Consider the following 26,204-nt stretch of genomic DNA (forward strand, 5'->3'; position numbering starts at 1 on the left):
ATCACTTTCGTACCAATAAATAAATGAATAATAAAAAATGATATCCTGGTACATCCTACTATATAAAAGGAGCTAAATCATTGCTTCCTAAGCCTATCCACATGTGCACAAATATTCAGGACCAATCAATATGCCAGGTCATCACGAAATAGGCTTCAATTAAAAAAAATTCAATAATTTGCAGCCCATTAGACCCATCTCCTATCCCACTCCCGAGCCACTCTCTCATAAGCATAATCCCGTGTTTTAAACATCCCGTGTTAAATTTTTTAAAACACTCATATCATAGAAATAGTTTATAAAATATATTTATATATAAATGTTTTTTCTTGAATAATATTTAATTATAATTTATTGTATCTTTTTAACTTTTATAATAAAATATTGTTTTCAGATAGCAACAATATATATATAAGAATTATCTTATTTTTAAATTTTTTTATAATTTTATTATATTATTTTAGAATCAAATATTTAATATTAATATAACATATAAATTTTATATGATTAAAATAAAATTCGTTTTTAATTATATATAAAATTCATTAAGGATATTGTTTTAATTAACACATTAGCGAATCAGTTAGAAATTAATAATAAATCAATAACCTATCTAAAACTCTAAAACCTAATAAAATATGACAAATAAGAAAAACTAACTAAATTTTAACATAAAATAGAAATTTAATATTATTAAAATAAAATTCATTTTTAATATATATATATAATATTAATTAAGGGTATTTTTTAAATTAATAAATTTGTGACTTAGCTAAAAATAAATAATAAATCAATAATTTAGCTAAAATCTAATAAAAACATGACAAATAAGCAAATTTACTAAAATTATGGATAATATAAAATATGATTGATTCTTTAATACAAAATTAAAATAAGAGTTTTGTTAAATAAAACATAAGTTTGCTATATCAGTGTTACAAAAAAAACAATCATTAATAGTATCGTAGGAATTATGTCTTTCCCATTAGCGAATAAAATTGAAGGAGAGTGTTGGAGGATAACTCAACGTATAGACGAGATTATGGAGATTGATATGGGAGTTGAGGTAACGGACACAACTGTTCCTCCGTAAAGAAACGCTTCTGCTAGACATCCTGGATAAATGAAAGAGACATATCTCGACTTGGCTTTGTGTTAATGGATAGTGACTTTCTAATGCTGTTTGGAGCAAGGACCGATATACAGACACCAAATCACCACTGCAAGCGGAAGCTGAAGGTTTACTATGGGCAATGCAAGTGATACTAAAGTTTGGACACAGAGAGATGGTCTTTCAATCGACTGTGAACAACTGGTTATACTCATTCAAAAAAAGGAAGATTAGCCTGTGTTGGACTCGGAGCTCGACGAAATACAGGCTGTATCCAAAGAATTTTCTGAACTTTTTATTGCTTATATTCCTAGATCTTTAAAATTCCGTACGAATAGCCTAGCAAAAGGTGTCTGATCACGTGCATCTCGATCAGCTTTTGTAAACCCTTTTGCACCAAGTTAGCTAGCCCCACAAGCTAGCATGAGGGTGCCAAAAAAGAGAATAAAGTTGAAAGTGAAACTAAATATCTCAATGAACAAATTTATCAGAAGTCCATATTTATGTGGATGTCTATATGGGACAAACAATTTTTTTAGACAATTATAGAACATAGTCACGAAAATCAATCCTAAAATATATAATTTAAAAAAACTATTTAAACAAACTATCAAAATTTTTAATATTACACCAAATAAAAATATAAGACCAACTATATTCTCTTCGTGTATAATGTATTGTGGTAAGATTCAAATAAATTAATTTATTTTACAGTAAGGAAAAACTAGATTTTTAATTTCAAATTTACAGTAAAAACATAACATTTTATAAAACTAAACAATTGATATAATAGTGAAAAAAAATCAAAATACTATCCGCGTGTAGCGCGGACAAGGACCTAGTGATTCTAAAAGTTGTGCGGTATACGTCAGAAAAATGAATGCAAAGACAATGAAAAAAAAACAAACATATCTAAAAATTTATGATTGCTTTGGCAATAAAAATGGGTAAAATAAAATTTATTTTGTAGTTTCCTTCAATATTTTCCTCCTCGTTTGTTTTTAGAGTTATTTTCATATATAGACACATTTTAAGTTTTTATTACACAAGAAGACACATTCTACTCCTTAGACACTTTCTTTAACTCATTTCATTCATTTCTAACCAAAACATAACTAGTAGGACCCACTCACTTATTTCATCTTCTTCTTCATTTTTTTTCTAACAAAAGCAACAATAGCTTGGTTTTGCAAAAATGGCAGATTCGTTTTAGATTGAGGCGGAAGTGGCAGCGTCAAAATTCTATCTAACTGATTCCATATCATTTATCATTAATTTGAATCTTAGAATCTGAACAAAGCCTCTCTCCACCGCAAATAACACTATCGTTGTTCGTCATCACGTCTTTCTCTTCATGATCAATATCTGCTGCCACCGTGAAATCATCTCGTTCAAGCTTCCTCTTATGTTTAATTAGCCAACTAACCTTTTTCTTCCGCCAAGATCTCAGTATCGTGAACTGACAGATCTAATGGGGCAAATTCTTAATTTTTGCACATCTGATCCCTTACATTTTCAATTTTTTTATTTTGACCCCAAAATTTTTAAATGCGCACAACTAACCTCTCGATTTGAACCAAAACGTCTTATTCTGTAATTCATCCCATGCTTTATGCAATTATGTAATCATAATGCAATACTAGCATCTAAATGAAATCTAAAATGATTAAAATAACCTAAAATAAAATCTTGAAACCACTAAAATCATGATATATAAATGAGTATTAAAGAAATACCAAATGCTAAAAAAATATTAAAATCTTATGTTTGACTTGATCTATCTTCTTATTTATTTTGGTATTTGTTTAAGCAATGGACAATTCACATGTATGTGTACAAATTCACCATAAACATTGATGGATTTGTTACTTATCACTGACTTGATCTATGTTTATGATTCACATTCGAAGTAAACGCGTACACGTCAAAGGGTATAAATTTGGTTGTGTGCGCGTACACATGTACATCATTTTGGCGTGTACACATGTATATCAGAAGGTAAATCAAAAGAATGTAGTTGTTTGTGTTAAATTACAAGCCCATTAATATTTGTGGCGAATCTATGCACATATAGGTGGATTGGTGGTTGCTAATCGAAATACCATAATAGATAATACAATATATCAAATTTTACAAATGATATGTATACATGTGCACATGTGTACATGTTTATATGTGTACATGATTATATTTGTACATATGTACATTTTTATGTGTGTATATATATTATTAAAACAATAAGTATGCAGATACTGTTAAAATAATTATTTATGGATTGATGTACATGTGAATGGTGAACATTGACTTGATATATTTTTGTGATTAACATTCGAAGTAAACGTGTATACGTCAAAGGGTATAATTTGGTTTTGTACTCGTACACGTGTACAACATTTGACGTGTACACGTGTATATCGGAGGGTAAATCAAAAGAATGTAGTTGTTTGTGTTAAGTTTAAAATTATAACACAAAATATCAGAAAACACAAAAAATGAAAGTGTTAAACTGCTTGTCTGTCTCTCTTCCTATAGTTCCTACCATCCACAATTAATGGGTCACCCACGTTCGCTCCCTCGGTTTCATCCCGTTCCAACGGTCGGTGCATACATTTTCCAAGATTCGAAATCATTTTTATGTACTTTAGCATCACTCATACGATGGCTAACATGGCTTTGATACCACTTATAACGCTCCGACCGTCCACGACCAATGAACCGCCCAACCCCGCTCACTCGGTCTGTGGCTCCATCTTGTCCAACGGTCGGTGAATAAATTTTCTAAAGCTCAAATTCATTGATTACTGACCTGCAATCACCATATTACCTTTCCCCGTACTTTGGTCTCACTCACATGATAGCTAACCCGACTCTAATATCACTTATAACGTTCTGACCGTCCACAGCTAATGGATCGCCCACGCCCGCTCACTCCGCCCATGGACCTCATTCTGTTCCAACGGTCGGTGCGTAAAATTTTCAAAGCTCGGAATCATTGTTTATTGATCTTGTAATCATCACATGACCTTTCTTCGTACTTTGGCCTCACTCACACGGTATCACGGACCACTTTACGATAAGTTACTCATCCTTCCGCTACTCCAGTTCAATCACGCTTAACACTAGAGTTCTAAATGGATGTGTGACGAAAAAAAGTAAGTCAACTTTGGTGACATAGATAGCAAAATCAATCTTTTTAAGCCTTTTCATATATCATAATTCGAGATGTTACACTGCCGTTCATTTTCAGTTTTGTCAGCGTCGTCAAAACCTCTAAGGTGTTGTTTGTTTGCTCATCTAAGTGATCTATCTGGGTAAACATGCAAATCGATGTTCGTTTTGTGCATTAAAATGTTACATCCAGATGGATCACCCAACTGCATTTGTGAAAACTCACATCAAATTTTCATTCAATTGAGGGTGAGTCTTCACGGAACATTTGGATGAGGGTGAGTCCTCACCAAAAAATAAATTTCCCGTCAAAACCACAAACATATTTTCCTACCAAAACCGGATAAAATACACTTTCATGTCAAAACTGAAAAAACACATTTTCCCGCTAAGATCGTAAAAAAAGAATTTTTCCGCCAAAACTGCAAAAACACTCTTTCCCGCCAAAACCATAAAAAAATCATTTTTTGTCAAAATCGTAAAACAAGCTTTTCCACAAAAATCATAATAAGGAAGTTTCCCACCAAAACAAGAAAATACAATTTTCTTCCAAAACCAGAAAAACATAATTTTCCGCCAAAACCGTAAAACGCACATTTTCCTCAAAAACGTAATTTTGCGTCAAAATCGAAAAACAATTTTTTCCTTCAAAACCGAGAAAACGCAATTTCCTATCAAAACCAGAAAACCACAATTTCCCGCAAAAACTGGAAAAATGCAATTTCCCGCCATAACCGTAAAAATGTATTTTCCCGCTAAACCCGTAAAGATGTACTTTTTGCCAAAATCGCAAAGACACATTTTTTCGCCAAAACTGGAAAAACATTATTTCTCGTCAAAACCGGAATGCACACTTTCCCGTCAAATATGGAAAACGCAATTTCCCACTAAAACGAGAAAAACACAATTTCCCGCTAAAACCAGAGAAACACAATTTCTCGCTAAAACCAGAAAATCACAATTTCCCGCTAAAACTAGAAAACACACAATTTACCGCCAAAACTGGAAAAACGCACCTTCCTGCCAAAGTCGAAAAAACATAATTTCCCGCCAAAACCGTAAAAATATATTTTCCTGATAAAACCATAAAACGCATTTTCCCGCCAAAACGAAAAGACAAATTTCATGTCAAAAGCAGAAAAATACAATTTCTCGCCAAAACTGAAAAACACAATTTCCCGTCAAATCGAGAAAGACGTAATTTCTTGCAAAAACAAGAAAAAATGCAATTTTTCGCCAAAACCAAAAAACACACAACTTCCCGCCCAAACTGGGAAAATTCAAATATCTGTTAAGGCTGCACAAATGTTTTTTTCTGCCAAAACCGGAAAAACGTAATTTCCTGCAAAAAACGGGAAAATGCAAATATCTGTTAAGGCTGCAGAAATGCACTTTCCCGCCAAAACCGAAAAATCTTAATTTTAGTTCAAATCTAGAAAAACGTAATTTCCCGCCAAAACTACAAAAACGTAATTTTCCATTAAAATCGTAAAACTCTAATTTTCCGCCAAAAAAATATTTTTTTGTCATCAACTTATTGAGACTCATGCTGATTCTGTGAACCAAACCGGAAAATATTGATCCATGTGAACGACGAAAAACGGTTGTTTTCTAACACTGCATGCTAGGCTATCCGCCAAAAACATAAAACCATGATTTTTCGTCAAAACCATAAAAGTGCACTTTTCCCTCTAAATTGTAAAATTTCAATTTTCCGTCAAAACCGTAAAACCACAATATAATTAAACATAAGATTATTAATTCAAAACAATGGTATATAAGTCATTTATTTATTAAGCTCATCCAGATAGAAATAGAGATACGTAAACAAACATTAGTTCATTTGGATAGTTTATCTATATGTTCTATCTTGATAGAGAAAGGAGCATAGTCAAACTACATCAGATGGATCATTTGTATAAATCATCTTAGATGAATCATTTGAAAGGAGTTGACAGATGTATCTCTCTTCGTTTTTTCACTGTCTGTTGTTAAATATCTGAACAAATTGAATAAAGAAGCAAAAAAAAAAACATATTTCTTTTGAACCGTGTTCTCTTCGCGTAATAAAGATTCTCTTTTGGATCAGCTTATTATTTGACTGGCTGATTCTATTTTTAAACTAAATAATGATAAAAGGGAGGGTCCCTTTCTTCGCAAAATGTGAGGCTCTTTTGGTGTAGCCTTTATCCAAAGAACCAAAGCTGATAAGACATCACTTATTACTCTGTAATAACTCAAACCCCTTTTCCTTACTCAGAAAAGTCACCAAACGGTTTCAAGTTTGGTCTCATCTCAGGCGAAACTGCTCCAAATGGTTATCGATTTCTAGGTGCAGGAATTAATCTTAGGGGCAAGAAAACTCGAGTTCTGTTCTTACAAAAAGATGGCAGAGAGGGTAGAAGGATCTGTAGCACAAGGAGAAAACACGATCGAAGAAAGACACGTAGGAGCTATGTGGGAGCTAGAGCAGAAACTTGATCAACCCATGGATGAAGAAGCTAATAAGCTCAAGAACATGTACAGAGAAAAGGTCTTCACTTTCTCTATACAAGAGTTTAATTCTAATGGTTACTCTGTTCTGAGAAAGTGAGAAAGTTTAAATGTTTTTGATCAGGGCTTGTCGATGTTGATGCTACTGAGACTATCATTCCAAAGCTTAGGGATAGTGTACGGAGATTTAGGGACTTCTCCGTTGTATGTGTTCTACAATACATTCCCTGATGGAATCAGTGATAGTGAAGATGTAATCGGAGCTCTGTCTTTGATCATTTACTCTCTCTTACTTATACCTCTCATCAAGTACGTCATCATCGTTTGCAAAGCCAATGACAACGGTCAAGGTAAAGCTAGGCTTAGACTCAATGTTGCTTTTAACCAAACCGGTTTAGTTTATAACTCAAATGTTTAATGTGTAGGTGGGACTTTAGCTATATACTCGTTGCTTTGTAGGCATGCTAAAGTGAAGCTAATCCCAAATCAGCAACGCAGCGATGAGGATCTCACTACTTATAGTCGAACGTTGCTCCCTGAAGGGTCTTTTGCTGCTAAAACAAAGAAGTGGTTAGAGAGTAAAGAATCAAGAAAGAGAGCTCTTCTGTTCATTGTTCTTCTTGGAACTTGTATGATGATCGGTGATGGTATCTTAACCCCAGCTATCTCAGGTAACTAGCTTCTTCCCTTTCCTTTTTTTGAATGACTAAGAGGTTCTGGACCCGTAGGTCTGTACATCCTCCTATAGTGAGGTCCAAACCATTTTAAATTCATTCTCCTTTGGAGTGGAGACCTCTCCCAACGGAATTTGAACTTCTGACCCCTTACACACCTATTAGATAATCTAAGGATCCGAATGGTAACATGCGGTGCGGTTAGTCACCAGTCGAAGCCTAAGAGTTATATCGATTAGGGCAACTCCTCGTTAGTCTTTCTTTTTAAGTTCACTAAAAACTCTTTAGCTTACATAACCTTCTTTGAACAGTTCTTTCAGCTACTGGTGGGATCAAAGTCATCAGTCCAAAGATGAGCAGCGGTAACGTTTTACCTTATCCCAGTTCGATTTAGTTTTTTCTCACGTTGCTATGTTCCTTTTTTTTTTCTTGCAGATATTGTTGTGCTTGTGTCTATCATCATCTTAATAGGACTGTTCAGCATGCAACACTATGGCACAGACAAAGTGGGATGGCTCTTTGCTCCCATAGTCTTTATCTGGTTCCTCTTCATTGGAGCCACTGGAATGTACAACATCTGCAAACACGACACAAGCGTTTTGAAAGCGTTTTCGCCGACATATATCTACTTATACTTTAAAAGACGAGGACTAGACGGTTGGATCTCGCTAGGTGGAATTCTTCTCAGCATAACAGGCACTGAAGCACTATACGCAGACATTGCTTACTTCCCCTTACTAGCGATACAGCTCGCTTTCACGTTCTTTGTGTTCCCTTGTCTTCTTCTTGCATACTGTGGACAAGCTGCGTATCTTGTGAACAACAAAGATCATTACAAAGACGCCTTCTATGCATCTATGCCTGGTTAGTCCCCTCTAAGTAAAACATACATAGTGCTTGTTTTACAGAACACTCACAACTCTCTTGTGGTTTGAAAATTCTACAGATAGTGTGTACTGGCCAATGTTTGTAGTCGCCACAGGAGCTGCAATAGTTGGGAGCCAAGCTACAATCTCAGGGACTTACTCTATAATCAAGCAGGCAGTGTCTCATGGATGTTTCCCTCGTGTTAAGATTGTTCATACTTCCAAGAAGTTCCTTGGACAGATCTATTGTCCTGACATTAACTGGATACTTATGGTCGGCTGCATTGCTGTCACTGCTAGTTTCAAGAACCAGAGCCAAATAGGAAATGCATATGGTAAGATGTAGAGGTCTCAGATAATGTTATTTGTCTTTGCGTCTGAATGTTTTTTTGTATATCTTAGGGACTGCTGTTGTGCTCGTGATGCTTGCTACCACGTTACTAATGATCCTGATCATGCTTCTCGTGTGGAGGTGTCACTGGATCCTTGTCCTTATATTCGCAGTCCTCACACTAGTGCCAGAGTTGTCTTACTTCTCGGCCGTGATATGGAAGATAAATCAAGGAGGATGGGTTCCACTCATCATCGCAGCTATCTCTCTTCTTGTAATGTCGGTTTGGCATTACGCAACGGTCAAGAAGTATGAGTTTGAAGTGCACAGTAAAGTCTCCATGAGTTGGATACTTGGTCTTGGTCCTAGTCTTGGTCTTGTTCGTGTCCCTGGGATAGGGTTGGTCTACACGGAGTTAGCTAGTGGTGTCCCTCACATCTTCTCTCATTTCATCACTAACTTGCCTGCGATTCACTCAGTTGTTGTCTTTGTTTGCGTCAAGTACCTTCCCGTTTACACCGTCCCTGAAGAAGAGAGGTTTCTTGTCAAGAGAATTGGACCAAAGACATTCAGAATGTTCCGTTGTGTAGCCAGGTAATGTCCTAGCTTCTTCTATGTTCTTTTGTAGCATTATTGTTGGAAACTTGTTAGTGTAACAAAAGAGTTTAAATTCTCTTTTAAAACAGGTATGGTTACAAAGATCTACATAGGAAAGATGATGATTTCGAAAACAAACTGTTGAACAACCTCTTCTCATTCATCCGAATCGAAACTATGATGGAGCCAGGTTCAAACTCAAGCACATACAGCAGCGCTTATTCACTCAACCATACACAAGAGTCTAAAGATGAATTGATCCATAACAATAACAACCACCACAACAGCAACAACAACAACATTGATGAGTTCTCATCGATGGTGGACTACACGGTATCGACATTAGACACGATAGTTCCTGCTGATAATAGGATGAGTTTCAGTCAGAACAACACGGTGGAGGAAGAGGAAGATGAGGAGGAGGATGAGTTGCAGTATCTAAAGACATGTAAAGAGTCGGGGGTTGTTCACATCATGGGAAACACTGTGGTGAAAGCGAGAAATGGATCATGGCTTCCGAAAAAGATAGCTATTGATTATGTTTATGCTTTTCTTGCTAAGATTTGTAGGGAGAATAGTGTTATCTTGCATGTTCCTCATGAAACCCTTTTGAACGTTGGTCAAGTCTTTTATGTTTAGTTCTTTTTTGTGTATATGTAAAACAAGTACAGATAAAAGGGGAATAAAGAAAAAAAAAAGATACCACTAGACAAATATAAATATTATGACGTTGGTGTGATTTGTGTTTCATGACTTGGAAGTCCTTGCACACAATCCCAAGAACCAAGATCAAACATGTGATCATACTTGGGTTGACATTCCATTAATGAGGCCATCCATGATTATGATTCAAATTTAGATCTCTTCGACTAAACTTTAATCCGAATGGTAACAGCGGATTGAGCGGTGCGGGACAAGCGGTTTGACTGCGGTGCGGTTCTGACAGTTATAAAAACGTATAGATATATGGTATATGTAGAAATTTTTGTTACTGTTGACTGCGGTACGGTGCGGGACGGATGTTACCATTCGAAGTCTAAGTTGGTCTTGTCTAGTGTCTTTTGTTTAAAAAGTAGTGATTAGTCCCATAAAGCAGCAGAGGCTGCAAAGCTGAGAATTTATATAACAAAATATTTTTTTTTACTCTTCAACTATGTATTTTTTGGAGCCTTGACATTGAGCTCGACTAGGCAGATATATTATGTGACAGAATAATATACTCAACGCTAGACATTACTAATTACCTCAATACGGTTTTCTATTTTGCTTGAGCGCTTAAACCGGATGGTTCACACCGGTAATTAATGGTTACCAGATTTAATGCTTACAGCTACTAAACAGGTAGCACATTATTCAAACCAATTTGGTGGCACATTCTAGTAGTCGTGGTTGATGGCTCTCAACCTACCATTTCTTGTCACACTTCCAAATTCATCCATGTGCTCGGTAATATGGAAATCACTCTCCATACCACCAATCTCTTGGTTGGACTTAGTTGAAAAAAAGGTCATGGTTGAATGATCATTTCTTGAGTGTGTAATACCCTCATTGATGATAATATCTGATGGAACATCGTCCATAATCAGAAGCAAAATATGTTGAACACTGAAGCACTAAGTTAAGAACCGTTTTGTTTCTCTTGGAAGAAATTTGGTTAGAATCAGTTTCAAATATTTTTTTAAGAGCTTTAGTAATAAACAGTTTCATAACTTTAGAAGTTAGAGACATTACCTTTGTAAAAATATTCCAAAATTTTGGAAACCAAGACTAATGCTCCATTTTGCTATACCCAGATCTAGCCCAGCTTAGAATTATGCCTAGACATGTATGCTTAATATATTTTTTATATTAGGCCAATATGACTTATGGTGACTTGATAATTCAATAGTATGCTCGTTATACGATCAATATGATAGTATTGTTTTTACCAAAAAAAAAAAAAAATTGATAGTATTGCTTTTCAGTCATTGGGTGACAACGTGATTGTCAAAAATAAAAATCATTATAACGAACGGTTGGAAATTTGTTTTTCATTTTCAACTAGTATATGGTTAGTACGGGTCTGAATTGAATACCACGAGTTTATCATAAATTTAGAATGTACAAGAAAGAAACTAAAATGACAATGATTTGTGTTTTTAAGAGAAAAACAATGATTTACTTTAGTCTTCAAGCTTCTCTCCTGTCTACAAGACCGATCCTGAGCACTGTTATGTGAAACATTTGCAACAGATCCATAAATTTTTTGACAAAAATTATATAGATATAAACCCTCAAAAAATAATTTTTAAGTCCCAGATAAAAATAAGACATTGTCACAGTTACTAAAAATAATGGCCGTTTGACGTAAAAAAAAAAATTCAAGTAGCAAAGAGAAGAAGGCCTATAAGTAGGAGACTGTTAAAGATACGGTTCAGCGAATTTGTCTCGAGACTAACAAAGATGCATCGCCTTTCAAAATGGATTACATCCCATTTTATGTAGTATTTTCTATCAAAAAAATATATTTAAAGTATCTAATCTATTAAAACAGAGTCCTATTTGAATTTTATCATGGCATGTTTTAAATTTGGACTTATTAAACATGTTGTGACCATGTTAAAAACAGATTTCTTATACAATCTTAAAATAATATATTTTTGTATCAACCTAATAATATCCTTAAATAAAAAGTGACGCAAACTCATATCGTCATTCGATTCTTTTTTTATTATTATTTGTAATTGAATTTTAAAATCAGGAAACCTAATTTCAATTTCTGGGTTGTGTCTCCAAAGGAAGGAATATGATATCTCAATTCTTGAATCAGACTGGGTTGTGGATATCAGTTTGTTCTGTCGGAAGCTCCCGAAGATACATGACCCTTGGTAAAATCATGGCTGGGAACAAAGCCAAGAAAAATCAAAACTTTTCACAGATTCTTGAGAAGATTGAAGCAGAAGGACACTTCTTTCAGTGGCAACAAAAGTTTATATCGGGCATGTAAAACAAACAAATCATTTTTTCTTTTCGAAATGTTCTGCGTGTAAATACATGTTTGATCATCAAATAATCAACCAGTCAACTCGGATTGACTCTGTTTAGTTTATGTGACTTGGACGTGGACTGTCCTATAGTATGATTTTTCATTACGAACCAAAGACTTGGCTGTGGTTTAATATGTTTCTCGAACGATCTGTTGAATATTTTTCAGTATTTGTGGGTTTTAAATTTAAGCTGCGTTTAGACTCCTTGGGCCTCTTGTGACGGGTTTGGATTTAAACTGGAGATCCACTTATTGATTATGACAATTGTGTGGTGGAGTGTAACAGGTACTACTCAATGTACAAACATGTGGAGAAACTAGCACAAGAGATTAGGAAAGGTGCTGCTCCTGGTGATGGTGTCAATGCCAAACTTTGGCAGGTCAGTCAGTGCTCTCTTTACTCGGTTTTCTATGAAACATTTCTGACAATTCTAGGCTACAATGAGACACAGAAACTGACCATGAAATCTTTGAAACAGAATAGGAGTTGAAGTTAAAAACAAGTTCTTATGTCTGAATGAAACAGGGAATACATTTCTACTATATTTTTATTTACGGTGAATGTCTCTGGTACCTGTCAAGAAAAAACACTTAGCTCAATGCTTCAGTATGAAAGTGTCAAAATAACTCAAAAAACAAAAATCTCACTGATGCATGTTTTCAGCTGCCTTAAATTTAACTTGCATCCTCTCAAATAAATAAGAAGACATTCATACTGAAGCATCGAGCTAAGTGTTTTTTCTTGACAGGTACCAGAGACGCTCCAAGAAGATGTGCTCTCTAAAATGAGTTCACCTCTAAAGAGTGATGCTCATCTTATCACCCCCAACGACCTAGCCGAGGCTGATGAGTTTGTATTTTGCTTCTCAAAAAGGTTCGGTATGATGGCTGCTCAGTTCAAGGCATTCTTAGATGAAACTGGTGGCCTCTGGAGGACTCAACAACTTGCTGGTAAGCCAGCCAGAATCTTCTACAGCACCGAGTCTCAAGGTGGTGGTCAAGAAACCATGGTGTAAGTTTCTTTGCTCAATCCAAAACAACACTTCATCAAAGACACTTGCGTCAGTTTTTACGTTTTAGAGTTTTACTTGGTGTTGTCATTGATTTCTAACACAATTTTGTTTTTGGAATCTTTGTAAGCAGGAGGCAAAAACTATATTCAGACCAACTCTATATTTATAAATCTTGATCTCATGCCAGTTAAGCAAACATAAGAATTTTTTATCTCATTTTTTTATTTATTTCTAAACATAAGAATCAAGATACATGTTTACAACTACATATTTGGTTGCTAATGACATTTATAGCATATGGTGAGTTGGTTTTTCGTCGCTTTTAACTCATTTTTTAGTTAAATGATGAATTTTAACTTTTCTTTTTATCAAAGTTAACTTGGAGCGCCTGAGGAAGATAATAACACTATCATACAAATTCTACTAATCCCTTTGATGAACCCGACAAAACATCAAGAAAATACAAAACCAAATATTGCCCATATAAGTGCGTAAAATTTTTTTTCGAACCACTAAAAATGTAGTTACCTAGATCAGAATCAAAATCGAAAATTTCATATCCTATTCTTGAATAGATCCAAAAATTATATCGGTTTCTAACACTGTTATTTGAACCAAACCAAACCAAGATAACTAATTTGATACCAAATCATAATTCATAAATAACTAAATGGCTCTTATATTTTTTGAACCCAAAACCACAACTAAATCAGAATCAAACTGAAAACAAAAAATAATCCGAAAGTAAACAAAAAAACAAACGTCTATGCCTAAACAATTTAGTGAACAAAACATACATGTTACTAAATTTGTCTAACACATAATAATTTCGCGCTTTCAAAGCGCGGATACTATCCTAGTTTACTTTAAAAAAAAGAAAGTTTACTCAAACATTACATATTTTTAGAAAACAATTGACTAAAACCATACAAATTTTTTTTTATTACTGTTATTTTTTTATACCAAACGTGCTCTTTTTTATGTTATGAGAAAAAACGTATTTACAAGAATACCATTACTATTTAGTGCCACATAAGCAAAAATCCGGCGCCATCCATGTTTTCATTAAGTTAGCCGTAAAGCGCTATATACGTCGTTACGGCTGAGTTATTGCTATGTTGCGGCTGAATTAAACAACGCGGCTGACTTAAGAAAAAACAGCTGACTTAAGAACATAAGTCAGCTGTTAGTTACGACTGATTTACAGAAATCTGGCTGATTTATGGGATAACGACTGACTTACGTACACGCGTTACGGCTGACTTATACATCGGCGATTTGATTTCTGGAAAATTTGGTTGAGTTATAGTTAAGACATGGCTGAGTTATTTTCCACGGCTGAGTTAATGAACATCGACTGGCTGAGTTATTGAATTTACGACCGACTTATGGGATGTTGTTACGGCTGAGTTATATTAGTCAGCTATAATTGGATGGATTAACAGTAAACTCAGCTTATTTACGACTGACTTATTAGAGAAAGATTAATTACTAGAATAACATTCGTTTGATGGCTGATTTATTTGACGATACGGCTGACTTATGATTTTGCATCCTAATTACGGCTGATTTATTAGTAAAAAATTAATTACTGAAATTGTATCCACGTTTCGGCTGACTTACATTGTACATGAGGGCTGATTTATTTAGGTTGAGTTATATATTCGTTTGACGGCTGACTAACTAATTTTCCATGTCTTCAACTCGGATTTGCCATGTCATCACTAGTCTAATGTTACAACAGTAAAATAAGGGTCTATGTTATCTTTATTCTTCATCTTTTTTATCTATCTTCTTCATCTATCTTCTTCATTTTATTCTTCATCTTTCTCTGAGATCTTATGGATCTGGTAATTATTGTTTCCGCAACTAGGTCTATAAATATAGATTTAAAAAAATTGAATCTGAGACAGATCTACTGCAGTCGTCGTCGTTTTCGATGATGATCGGTTAAAGAGAAGTTTCCTCTCTTCCGGTGTCATGTATTTACTTTTTAATGAGCTTGTAACGTTGCCGTATTTACTTTTTAATCTTCTTGTCTACATACTCTGATTGATATAAGTTCACTCTTTATCTTTGAAAACAGTTAAGCTTATCAAAGATAAGACAATGAAGAGATCAAAAAAGTTTATGACTTTATCAATTCATGTCTCAAGACGATGATGGTTTGTTCAACGCAAAATCTTCCAAGCAAGCTTTCTCATTAGGACAACGATCAGCATGAATGTTTTACTGATGAACAATTACTGAAATAGTTCCAGCTACAGCTCTATCAGTTTCTACAACTACCACATTATTAGAAACCTCTGTCACTGCACTCGCAACAATCTGTCCCGACCGAACCAAAAACGAATGCTGGTAATGGTTTATCCGGTTAGGGAATACCAAGACATGTGAAAAGTCAACGACCCATCTTGTCCCATTACCATAAACCTTTGACTTCCCTATCGTTGACTTCAACATCATCCCTGATATGTTGTTCTGATCAATCACAACTTGATCAATCTCATGAAAATTTCCTTTCACTTTCACGATGGGGAAATTTTTTCTTGATTTACTCCTAAACATGTTGTTGACGATGTTTAACCCGGAGATCTTCCCGTGTACCGATCTCAACACGATGTTCGCATCTCCTATGAAGAGAGCGTTTGTGACATGAACGTGAACAGGATCTTCAATGACTATACCTGTGTAATCAAGATAACAATTGTCTATCCTCGTTAAATGTGACTTCACTGGTATGCCGATTCCACCGAACCATGTGGCCTTATTGTAGCAATGCACTCCCGTGACCATATTGGCCTCGCCACTCAAAGAGATACCGATCCCAGCGGAGAAGATTACTACATCAGTAATGGCGTTATCGGTGCTAGAGAGATCGATTCCCGTCCCGGAGAATGATGGTTCTTTTTTGTCTCCCCCTACTGTTGAATGTTGTCCGAAGAAGGAGTTTGAAATGTATGTCTCGTGGCCTCCCTTGACGTTAACCCCCTGTGTTGTGAAATGGAGGAAGTAGCAATTGGTTATACGGATACGAGCTGAGTTGATTACCAAAATTCCCCCTCCTCTGAAGCTTGAGTCGAATAGAATGTCTCGAAAAGTCACGTCCTCGAAGAAGATCCCGTAGTTTGGTGGGACGAGTTCGATAAGATGCCGGTTACCAGGAAACACGTTCGATGCTCGGAAAGTCCCACCTTTTACCTTATTTACACCAATAAATAGATAAAGATTCAAACATGTTTTTTGTAAAATGTGAAAATTTTATACTAATTTTATATTTTTGACCAAAATTACAAGATGACTAGTAACTGAAAAAAACGCAACTAGGAAACAATCAGAAACAAAACTACCACTAAACAAGGACTAATATAAGATTGGGGATGATGTTAGGGATGGACAAATTACTTGTTACCCGTTATGTATTCACTACTTAGTCTCTACTTGACTCGTGAAATTGGGCACTTGTTTTGACCAAGTCGAATATTAAGTAATTTGTTTACATTGCTTACAAGTAGTATTAGATAGTATCATTTAGTACCAAAATAAAAATAATTATTTGACGTTGTTGGTTTGTTAATTATTTTTACTAAAGACAAAAATATATTTTCCTGAATTATAGTAAACAATTTGTTTATATTTCCATTTCCTGAATATATTTCCCAACAAATCGAGTACTAAATATATCAAAAATACCAAATAATTGGTTTGTACCCACCTCTAGAAGATGTTATGAATCAACGACTAATATTTATAATATTAGGAATTTATTTTCTTGACCAAATAATATTACGAATTTAGGGATGATGTTATGGGTAAAACAATCCTACTGGAAAAAACCCTAAACTGAAAATTCCAGAAAAGCCTTACACCAGTTAAGGTAACTAGAAAATAACCTGTAGCATAGTCTTATGACTAAACTAAAGATCGAAGACCAAAAACACGATATTGCTACTGTCACATATATTATTTTTTTGTAAAATGCTTAAGCAAAGACTCTGGATTTTATTTCAGGGACTAACCACTAGATTTCCACCGCCGGAGGAAGGGAACCTGAGAGGTTTCCCAATCTTGTAATTGCCACCTTGGAGATCAATAACTATACCTCCTAAATCAGCTACATGTGGCATCATGTGAAGCCCGGTTTGCAACTTAAAAGCGTCGGTTAAAGCTTCAAGTATTGCGTCACTACTGTCTTGTCTACCTGTCGGATCAGCTCCGTAACCAATCGGGTATATCACCTTCCCCACCTTTACAAACCAATCTCATAAACTCACAATTTATAAGAACGTATATATATATACCACTTTGTAGAAGCTTACTATTTTGGGAATGTGAGAAGAAGATGACAATGGTGGGAGAGTAGGAGTGATCGCGAGTCTTTCTTGGATCTTGTCTTGGTATTCTGAAAGCTTTGTCATATCTCTTCTTCTGAAGGATAATGTCTCTTTAAACTTCATTGAAACTGTGAGGAGAAATAGTAACAAGCAAACAAAGCAATGTAGTCTCATTTTGTTTTTTTCTTTTGTTTTTTATTTGTCTTTTCTTGAGAGAGAGAGATTGGTTGTGAAGAAGATGCATGCAGAGAGAATGATATATATTGTTAAAACTTTTGTTAAGAGGAGCGCACGTTGTTCTCCACCTCTGTTTGTGCTTCTCTGGCGTAAAAGGTTTATTATCTTGCCTAGGATTAGATTAAGGGGTTTTTTTTGGTTATAAAGTACGAAATTTTTCCAAAATCATGCATCATTTAATATATTATACTTCCAGTTCGATCTGGACTATCCTTTGGTTCGATCTGCGTTTGTTTCTCGTTGAGATTATGATCAGGACCGGATATGGGCATATGCTATGAAACATTGGTTTTGAATCCCAAATTTTTTGAAGGTTATATAAAAAGGTATATATTCCTATAATTATAAAGATGTCTTTTATTTATTTATTTATTAAAATTCTTAAGAAATGTTTATAGCATACAAAATCCCAGATCCTACCTAGATTATGATATGGTTCTGTTGAAAAAAATCTCAGATTCTGGCCGGGCCAATGAAATAGGCAAAAGAAAGTTTGTTTTTAAGGGTCGTTGAGGGGGAATAAGCTAATGTCCGTTGCACGATAAATAGAGAGCTGAATAAACTAACGAAAAACATGTTAAATGAAGAGTTGAAAAATAAACAATCATTTTTGTAGTAACCATAATTTAACAACATATATGGAATATGCTTTTGAGTCAAGGATTGTGGCCGTAACATGTGATAGTTTCTTGAGTTTTTTAGACATCATTTCTTGTTGTCGAAGTTAACAAATAACGTCAGTGAAATAAGTTATCTAATTTTCGGATGTTTCTTTGCTTTGAATATGTAGACCTAACCATGCTCTACAATTAGCTAATTTTCTCCGGATGGAGTTCCTCAGTTCATGGCGAGAATAGTTTAAAAGGTTGATATGTTTGCATCTATATCTCATCTTTCTTACCGTGTGCTAATTCAGCATTTGCTTTAAGAGTTAGCTTCGTTAACTGATATATTCACTCTTATCTGGTTTATATTTTTGCAGCTCTTACATTTATTGGATTTGTATAACCAATTATATTATGAAATTTGTTTAGAAACTATTGAATTATATTAAATTTATGTATCTTCTAATAATTCGTAGAAAAATAGTTTTATTAGTATATTCAGATGAATTTTGCTTTATTTCACTCAATGAAATTAATTTCAAGGCATATATCATTTTGACTACTGAATTTATTTCCTCTCAATTGGCTTTCATTGATGCCAAAAACTTGATACGATCAGAATTTACATTTTAAGTATAATGCAAATGCACTAAGAACCGCAATAGTATTTCAGGGACTGAATTCACAAAGACCAACGTTACACAACGACTATTCTTGAAGCTAAGACAAAAAGGGTGTTTGTTTTGATTTCTAATCGCAAGAAAATAAAGACAGAATGTAAATGCAATGTACACTGGCATCGGGTGATGCTCAACATGTTCCATGGTCTTCCTGGAAATTATGAGATTTTCATTTTCCAAGAAAAGGATCAAATTTTCTTCAGACCCATTTAAACAGACTAATATTTCCCTTTATTTTTTACAGATGCAGCTAATTACACTGTGGTCATGTTAGGTTAGTTAAATTTAGCTATTCCCCGGATCTCATGAATTAATCAAACAAAATTTTTACTTATTTATCTAGATCATGGATCAGTCTACAATCTGAGTTACATAACATAACCAACCACAAAAATTTGGTTCGAACACCCTAAGAAAACTAATGTAACGTTAAAATCAAGCAACTATAAATGAAAGTCCCTAAGTTTTTTTGGTAAAAAAAGTGGGTTGCCCCTTTCCCCGGAGAGAGAATGTGAATGCCCCGGTGGCCAGCGCGAATTGAACCCAAGTGGCTTCCCGTATTGGAGCCCAAGCTCCCTAAGCTCTTGATAATAAAACAACTCAGAGTGTCTATGGTGTCTTTACAGATCTTTTTTATGTGCAGCTTATGAAGTATTCTCAAAACCAAAAGCATTAACTATATTGTCCATTGTTCCTAAATCCTTGGCATAAAGATTGACCAGACCCCAAATCGATTCCAATTGGTTACTCAATCACAGCTGCAAATCTTGAGATTGGTCTTAAACTCCCCAACCAAGCCATTCTCTATCTCTTTTCATGCTTGCCCCGAAACTAGATCCTCCTTGGATCTTTCACCATGTCAAAACTAGGATCGGTGACACACTTGGTTTTACATTCTAGTCATGAACCTTTCTTAACGGTACACACAGGTTCGCCATTGAGAGGTATAAGATTCCAGTAAGAACCATGTTGATCAACGCAACAGCTAAGCCATTTTATATTGATATGAACCAACAGGGAAACGCGTCACATCTAGCAAACAGCTCGAATACCCTTGTCCTCTCTCACTTGGATCGAACTGCACAACCGCAGAAACACCGTTGTTGTTGTTCCAATCAAATCGGCCTGAAGTTTGCTGCTTCTTACTAGACTTTGTAATAGCATGATGAAATAGCTTGTTACTCATTTCTACCAGATGTTCATCTCTCCAAGGGGAATAAGACTTTTGGTTTCTCTTGGTTTCACCGTGTTGTTGAGTTGGAGTGTGGTAAGCTAGTTTAGTATAGAGGAGGCAATACAGTTTGGTTAGTCGAAGAGGGACTCGCGGTTGTTGTATGTTTTTCAACTGAAGACAAATATCCAGTGAAAGCTGAAACCCTTGTTCCACTGATATTGTATCAGGAGTACTCTTGCTTCTGTTTGAACTAAGAGCAAATAGCTCCGCACCAACACAAGGCCTAAAGTTCAAATCAATTGAAAACATATTTAGCCAAGAAGATACAGCAACAGTAAAGAATCAATCATCATTTGAATATATTCATAACACTTTTATACCTTATCTTGAAGAAATATTTTGGAATGCCATCTCAACAAGAGCTATGAGCTGATGTAATTCAGATTCATCAGCCATGCATAGTTTGTAGACAAGTATCTGCATTAACATCAAAGACAAGTAAGTTGCACATTCGCAAGTGGTTATACACCTTAACCTTTGACAAAAACAAAGTTGCACGTTCGCTTTGAAAAAAGAAAATGAGGACCTGAGTTTTTAGAACGAAGGGCTTTCTCGAGCTTCATGCTCCATTCCATTCCGTGGCCCAAGCTGCTGAAACCTTCTCCTTGGTTGACACTTTATTCGAAGAAGCTGGGAACGAGACAGAGACCGATAGATGGAATCTATGAAAACTAAAGATGTGATTTTTCTTCTTTTAAAAAAAAAAAACATATTGAGGATACGATTACCAAAAACATTGCTTATAACCTGATTGATCCTAAAATATAATCTGAAAAGATTCTGAATGCTACAAGCTCAAATCGCAGAATCAAGTTTAAAATCCAAGATCGACAAGATTCATCGGAGGGAATACCAGTGGATCGAGATCAACTTATAAAATAAAATGAAAAATAAAATATTAATATTATTTTAATTTTTTTTTAATTCTTTTGAAATTGTTTTCTAATCTGCTACTGTTTTATGGGTTGCATATGTATTGATTTATTTGGGATAGATCAAACATTTGCATTTTTTCAAAGTGTGAAATTTGTTCTAAATATGTTTAAAGATGAAATGTGTATTTTAATAATATAAATCCTACTTTCTCTTTGCTGATGATAGCATTTTTTTCTGTAAGGCGGAACTTCGTAAATGTGAAGAATAGATAGATTACTGAAACAACATAATGTTTGTAATATTAACCATATTTTATTATTTAAGTAGTTATCTTATTGCATTTGTTTTAATCGAAGAATAGATATATATGTTGTTATTTTTTTTACTTTTTGTCAACGAGTAGAGATATGTTATATTTCACAATCATAATAAATCTAAATTTTGTAATAGGTATTGTTTTTTTTTTGTCATCTGGTAGATTTATATTAACTTGAAAGGGGAGTACACAAAGCCAGCAAAGATGATTAAACCTTTCTGGAGCCATAAGCCGGTGAGGTGATGAACACCATCCGGAGGCACAGATTGATACAAATTTGAAACTAGAAACTAGACTAGATGAAAGCACATAAGAGGAGGATGGTTAAGATACATGAGATTGCAACAATGGTGAAGTTGACTGGATACGGACGATGATTAGAGAGTGAGAGCAGTGCACACCTAATTAACTGAGTTTCAAGGTAGTATCCAAGAGCGCTTCCAACAGCGAAACCCGCTCCAACACCACACAAAGAACTACCGGAAACTCAATCACAATTAACACACGCTGAGAAGAACAAAGAAGTAGACTGGAGGAACAAGAACATCACCAAAACATAAACTGAATCGCGAGAGGTTAGAATCCTTAACCGTAGCTGAACACACTCTTCAATCCCAACTTCAACTCGCCATTGGACCTTGAGAGGGCTCTCTACGCGCCTCATACGCACCAACTCCTTGCCGTAAAAACTTTTAGGAACTTACGACTTATTCACACAGCCGGTAACTGGATAAAAACCACTCGAAATCCAAGACTAAAACGATCACCTCGGTGGAAATCGACCAACAATGAAGCATTTGTTCTGTTACACATCTATCTCCTTCTGATCCTCTCAGAGCTAAAGAATCGCACGCACAGGCTCTGCCCATCAAAGATCAAACAACCACCAGAGATGGCTCCAACGAACCGAGACTGCACTCCCAAGACTAAGCAAAACTCCAAACCACAACCGCAGCTAAACCTCACGCATCCCTCCTCAATGGCCATCACCAATGACATTGCTAGGGTTTGGGCCTCACCGAACAGAGAAAATTGGGACACCAAACCCTAAGCCAACTAAATCCGACCCCCTACAGACCCTCCTAAGCTCCTACAACTCACCTTCACTCCAGATTGAAAGAGAGAAGCTTCAAATCGAGATCTGACGACCAGATCTGAATGACTCCGTCAACTTCCGTCACCAGGGCGAGAAGCATATCACCGAAGGAGAAGAGAGCTGGCAGGGGGCAAAGAAACAAGAACCAACGGAGCCGTAACCGACGCACGCGCCGTCACGGCCAGAGTGAGATGAGATCTACGATGTCTTCACGGGCGGCGCACTTTCAGAATATTTTCACTTGTAATAGGTATTGTAAATAATTAAAAATTTATAAAACTAAGATATTTTCAAAGAAATATTAAAAATATTCTCGGAACTTCTACTCTCTGGCGCCGCTTTTTGAGAACCTAAAACCAACAGAAACCTAGAATCGCGATACCTCCTTCTTCTTCTTCTTCGTCTTCCCCTTCTTTGGGTCTCAATATCAGGATTGCAATCGACGTTTCTTCAGGGTTGGTTTCTACGTCACCGCACTTCTAATTTCTCGAAAGTATCATGTCAAGGAACGCTATTACCTATGAAGAAGGTACACAAATTAAATCTCTTCCCAAAAACCCTAGTTTGCCTCTCCCCGCAGATGATCATGATGGAGAGCCAGTTCATGGAGATCCTGTCGAGAACCCTGACAACGTTAATGAATACGAAAAAGAGGAGGAGGGTAAGCGCTTTTCTCCTTTTGATTGTGGGTTCTAAATTGGTGTTCTTTTGTTTCTTCTACTCTTTTGTGTTTTGCATAGTACTTTTTGGAAAATTCCATAGTGGGTGATGATGTTGATGGTATATTAGCCTTGTGATACTCTTGTTTTGACTGTTGACGCAAATTTTTGATTTTGTGCTCTTTGGGTCTAGTAGATATGCCTGATGATGTAGGCTATGAGGAAGAATTGGCTGTGGAGGAAGATGTAGTTGAGAGCGAGGATGAACTGGCAGATTTCATCGTAGATGAAGATGAGATTGGTCATCTTAGGAAGTACATTTTCTCTGTTCTTTATCTCTCTTGTGATCTTATGGTTGTCTTATGTCACGTTTAATTTTTTTTTTCTGATTCTAATCAACTTTTTATTTTCAGGAGAGACTATAAGAAAAAGAAATATATGGAAGACGCTAACGAAATATTTGGCGGCGATGTCCAAAGGCTTAGAAGAGTGAAGGTACGTTCTCTCCTACAGTGTTCTATATGTGTGCTTATGCTAAGCTTATTTGGTGTTCATGGTTGGATGTAAAGATATCTTGTCAATTTTGACAGATATCTGAAGAAAGCACTGGAAGCCCTCCGGTAGATGAACGTAGCATTGACGAAGAGAGCAGTTGGAAGTAGAGGTATTTGGTTTCATTCTCTCGTTAGATTTTCCTAGAATTTCTCGTTGGTTATTACGCTAACCTAAACTGTAGACCAAGAGACATTTATATATGCAACACGGGTTTTAATTTTCTTAATTCAAATGAGACAAACAACTTATCTCTTTAGTCTTAATCACTATCTTTAGATCATTTATATTCTTAATTTCTTTAATAAAGTTGCGTAATATTCCACTAAATCAAGTCATTTTGTTCAGAATGTAGTGATGATCATGGTTTGACTTGAGAAATTCAATTCCTCTTTCTTTCTTTTCAAATCCAATCCATCTTTATTCTTTACGCTATTAATTACCGCAATATACAAATCAGTCGAATGCATGTTCTAATCCAATTCTTTTTAACATAACCGAAAGGGGAAACGATTTAAACCATAACATCCGGTTAGCATGTCGACCGTCCAAAATCCAAATACATAGCCGTATCTTGAACTTGAAATCTAATGTCTTCTCTTTGTCCTCTATAACACATTGCATGTTTATACTTCAAATTTTGAAAGATGTTAAAAAAATTCTCAAGAATGTCACATTTCATGTTTTGTACACAATTTTGAAAGATGTTAAAACTTAAAATACACAAAACTCTCAAATTTAAGCTCTCTATTTGAATTCACACCCCCAATCGGCGTTCATAAATAACCTAACAGCTGATGTAAAATTTACAGGGTTATAAATGTTCATAAGTTGTAGAATTTTTGGAACTAATACCTTTATGTTATGTTTGAGGTTTTTTATCGATATTATATTTTGATGTTTTGGAAGGATTAAGAGCAAGTAAAAATTAAGCGGACAAACCAGGTGCTTTAATCGTAACCAGCAATTGTGGCCACCTTCTTCAAAGCATGTCTCCATTTTTCAGTATCCTCCTTACTTTTACCAACACAAGTTTTTTCAAAAACCTTGCCAACATATCCAGTCAGCTTCTTTACATCAGAAGGATCTATTTTATAGAAAACGGGGATTACGGTTTGGCCTAACTCTTCTTTGCACTTCATAATCTCCACCAACTCGTCAACACACCACTTTGAAGATGCATAGCTCCTCGAGATCAAGATGATTGCGATCTTAGATTCTCTAATGGCCCTTATGAGTTCGGGACCGATGGATTCTCCTCTCCTGATCTCATTGTCAATGAATGGTGTGGTTCCTTTTCTTTTAAACTCCTTCTTAAGGTGGCTGAGAAATTTTATGCGGACATCTTCCCCGCGAAAGCTTGGAAAGACATCGTGTGTCCAGTTGTGAGATGAAGAAGATGGAACTGATAAAAGAGACAAAGAAGACGGATGTGATGATGGCACTTGAATTTGGCTTTGGTTCTCCACTATGATATTCTTTCTCACTGGATTCCAGAGCTCGTCCGCGTTCCTCTTCATTTTAAAAAGTTTTTTTTTACGGTAAGTTTATGAGGTAGATAAAAGAGAAAAAGACTGGGATAGCACCAAACCAAGTTTTTGTTCCCAAAGTAGCACTCAAGGCTCAAAGTCACAAAAATAGGTTTCATTAAAGAGGTAAATATACACTTATACCCCTTGGATTAATTAATCCAAATCTTAGGGTTTAGAGTTAAGGGGGTGGGGTTTTGGAATTAGGGTTTAAAATTTTATAAAAAATAAATACTAAAATAAAAAATGAAAATTTTAAAAACAGTTTCAAAAAGTATTTTTAAATTATAAAAAGAAAAATTTCAAAAAAAAATAAAAAAAATTTCGAAAAAAAAAATTTCAAAAAAAAAATTATAAAATTTCGAATTTGAAAACTCATAATCTGAAACTATAAAATTTTTTTTTTTTAATTTTTATTTTATTTTTTTTATTTTTTTTTGTTTGTTTATTTAATTTTAAACCAAGAGTATTAGGGATATTTTACCCTTTAATGAATGTCATTTTTGTGACTTTCTCCTTCTAGTGCTATTTTTGAGACATAAACTTCAAAAGGTGCTATTATTGACAATTTCCCTAGATAAAAAGAAAAATCGATTTATTGGTTTTCTTGATGGAATCTGAACTTCTTAAAAAACATGAAGAAGCATACAACAAGAATGGTAAAAGGAGATGATTTTTTTTGTAAAGGAAATGATAAGAAGGACGAAGCAATTTGTGTTGTGGAGAGAGGGACCAAGATGATTTCTAGATGAGATATGTAGAGCAATAATGAACCAAAGAGAGACTCGTGGAAAATTTGTATGTTTAA

At 35.1% G+C, this 26,204-nt stretch overlaps 4 protein-coding genes across 4 annotated transcripts; 3 read left to right on the plus strand and 1 right to left on the minus strand.

The window, feature by feature from the left end:
- Positions 1–6,408: 6,408 nt before the first annotated feature.
- LOC106437879 (potassium transporter 9) lies at positions 6,409–9,893 on the plus strand. The gene is made up of 8 exons (XM_013878881.3): positions 6,409–6,812; positions 6,897–7,122; positions 7,198–7,443; positions 7,758–7,808; positions 7,882–8,310; positions 8,393–8,647; positions 8,715–9,237; positions 9,330–9,893. The coding sequence occupies exons 1-8, from the start codon at positions 6,666–6,668 to the stop codon at positions 9,877–9,879; spliced, it is 2,427 nt and encodes an 808-aa protein (XP_013734335.1). The 5' UTR covers positions 6,409–6,665; the 3' UTR covers positions 9,880–9,893.
- A 2,222-nt stretch (positions 9,894–12,115) lies between these two features.
- LOC106441823 (probable NAD(P)H dehydrogenase (quinone) FQR1-like 1) lies at positions 12,116–13,281 on the plus strand. Its single transcript, XM_048737463.1, has 3 exons — positions 12,116–12,222; positions 12,552–12,645; positions 13,015–13,281. Exons 1-3 carry the CDS (start codon positions 12,116–12,118, stop codon positions 13,279–13,281), a joined length of 468 nt encoding a protein of 155 aa, XP_048593420.1.
- A 314-nt stretch (positions 13,282–13,595) lies between these two features.
- Positions 13,596–20,998, minus strand: LOC106443508 (polygalacturonase QRT3-like). The gene is made up of 5 exons (XM_013885069.3): positions 20,895–20,998; positions 20,689–20,785; positions 17,598–20,591; positions 17,298–17,525; positions 13,596–16,479 (listed from the first exon to the last, which is right to left on the minus strand). The coding sequence occupies exons 3-5, from the start codon at positions 17,784–17,786 to the stop codon at positions 15,508–15,510; spliced, it is 1,389 nt and encodes a 462-aa protein (XP_013740523.1). The 5' UTR covers positions 17,787–20,591; positions 20,689–20,785; positions 20,895–20,998; the 3' UTR covers positions 13,596–15,507.
- Positions 20,999–23,154: 2,156 nt separating this feature from the next.
- On the plus strand, positions 23,155–24,637 carry LOC111200065 (transcription elongation factor SPT6 homolog). The gene is made up of 4 exons (XM_022690742.2): positions 23,155–23,317; positions 23,512–23,629; positions 23,729–23,810; positions 23,906–24,637. The coding sequence occupies exons 1-4, from the start codon at positions 23,155–23,157 to the stop codon at positions 23,975–23,977; spliced, it is 435 nt and encodes a 144-aa protein (XP_022546463.1). The 3' UTR covers positions 23,978–24,637.
- The last annotated feature ends 1,567 nt before the right edge of the window (positions 24,638–26,204 follow it).

This window comes from Brassica napus, chromosome A8 (assembly GCF_020379485.1).
Source record: "Brassica napus cultivar Da-Ae chromosome A8, Da-Ae, whole genome shotgun sequence".
Classification (NCBI taxonomy): Eukaryota; Viridiplantae; Streptophyta; class Magnoliopsida; order Brassicales; family Brassicaceae; genus Brassica; species Brassica napus.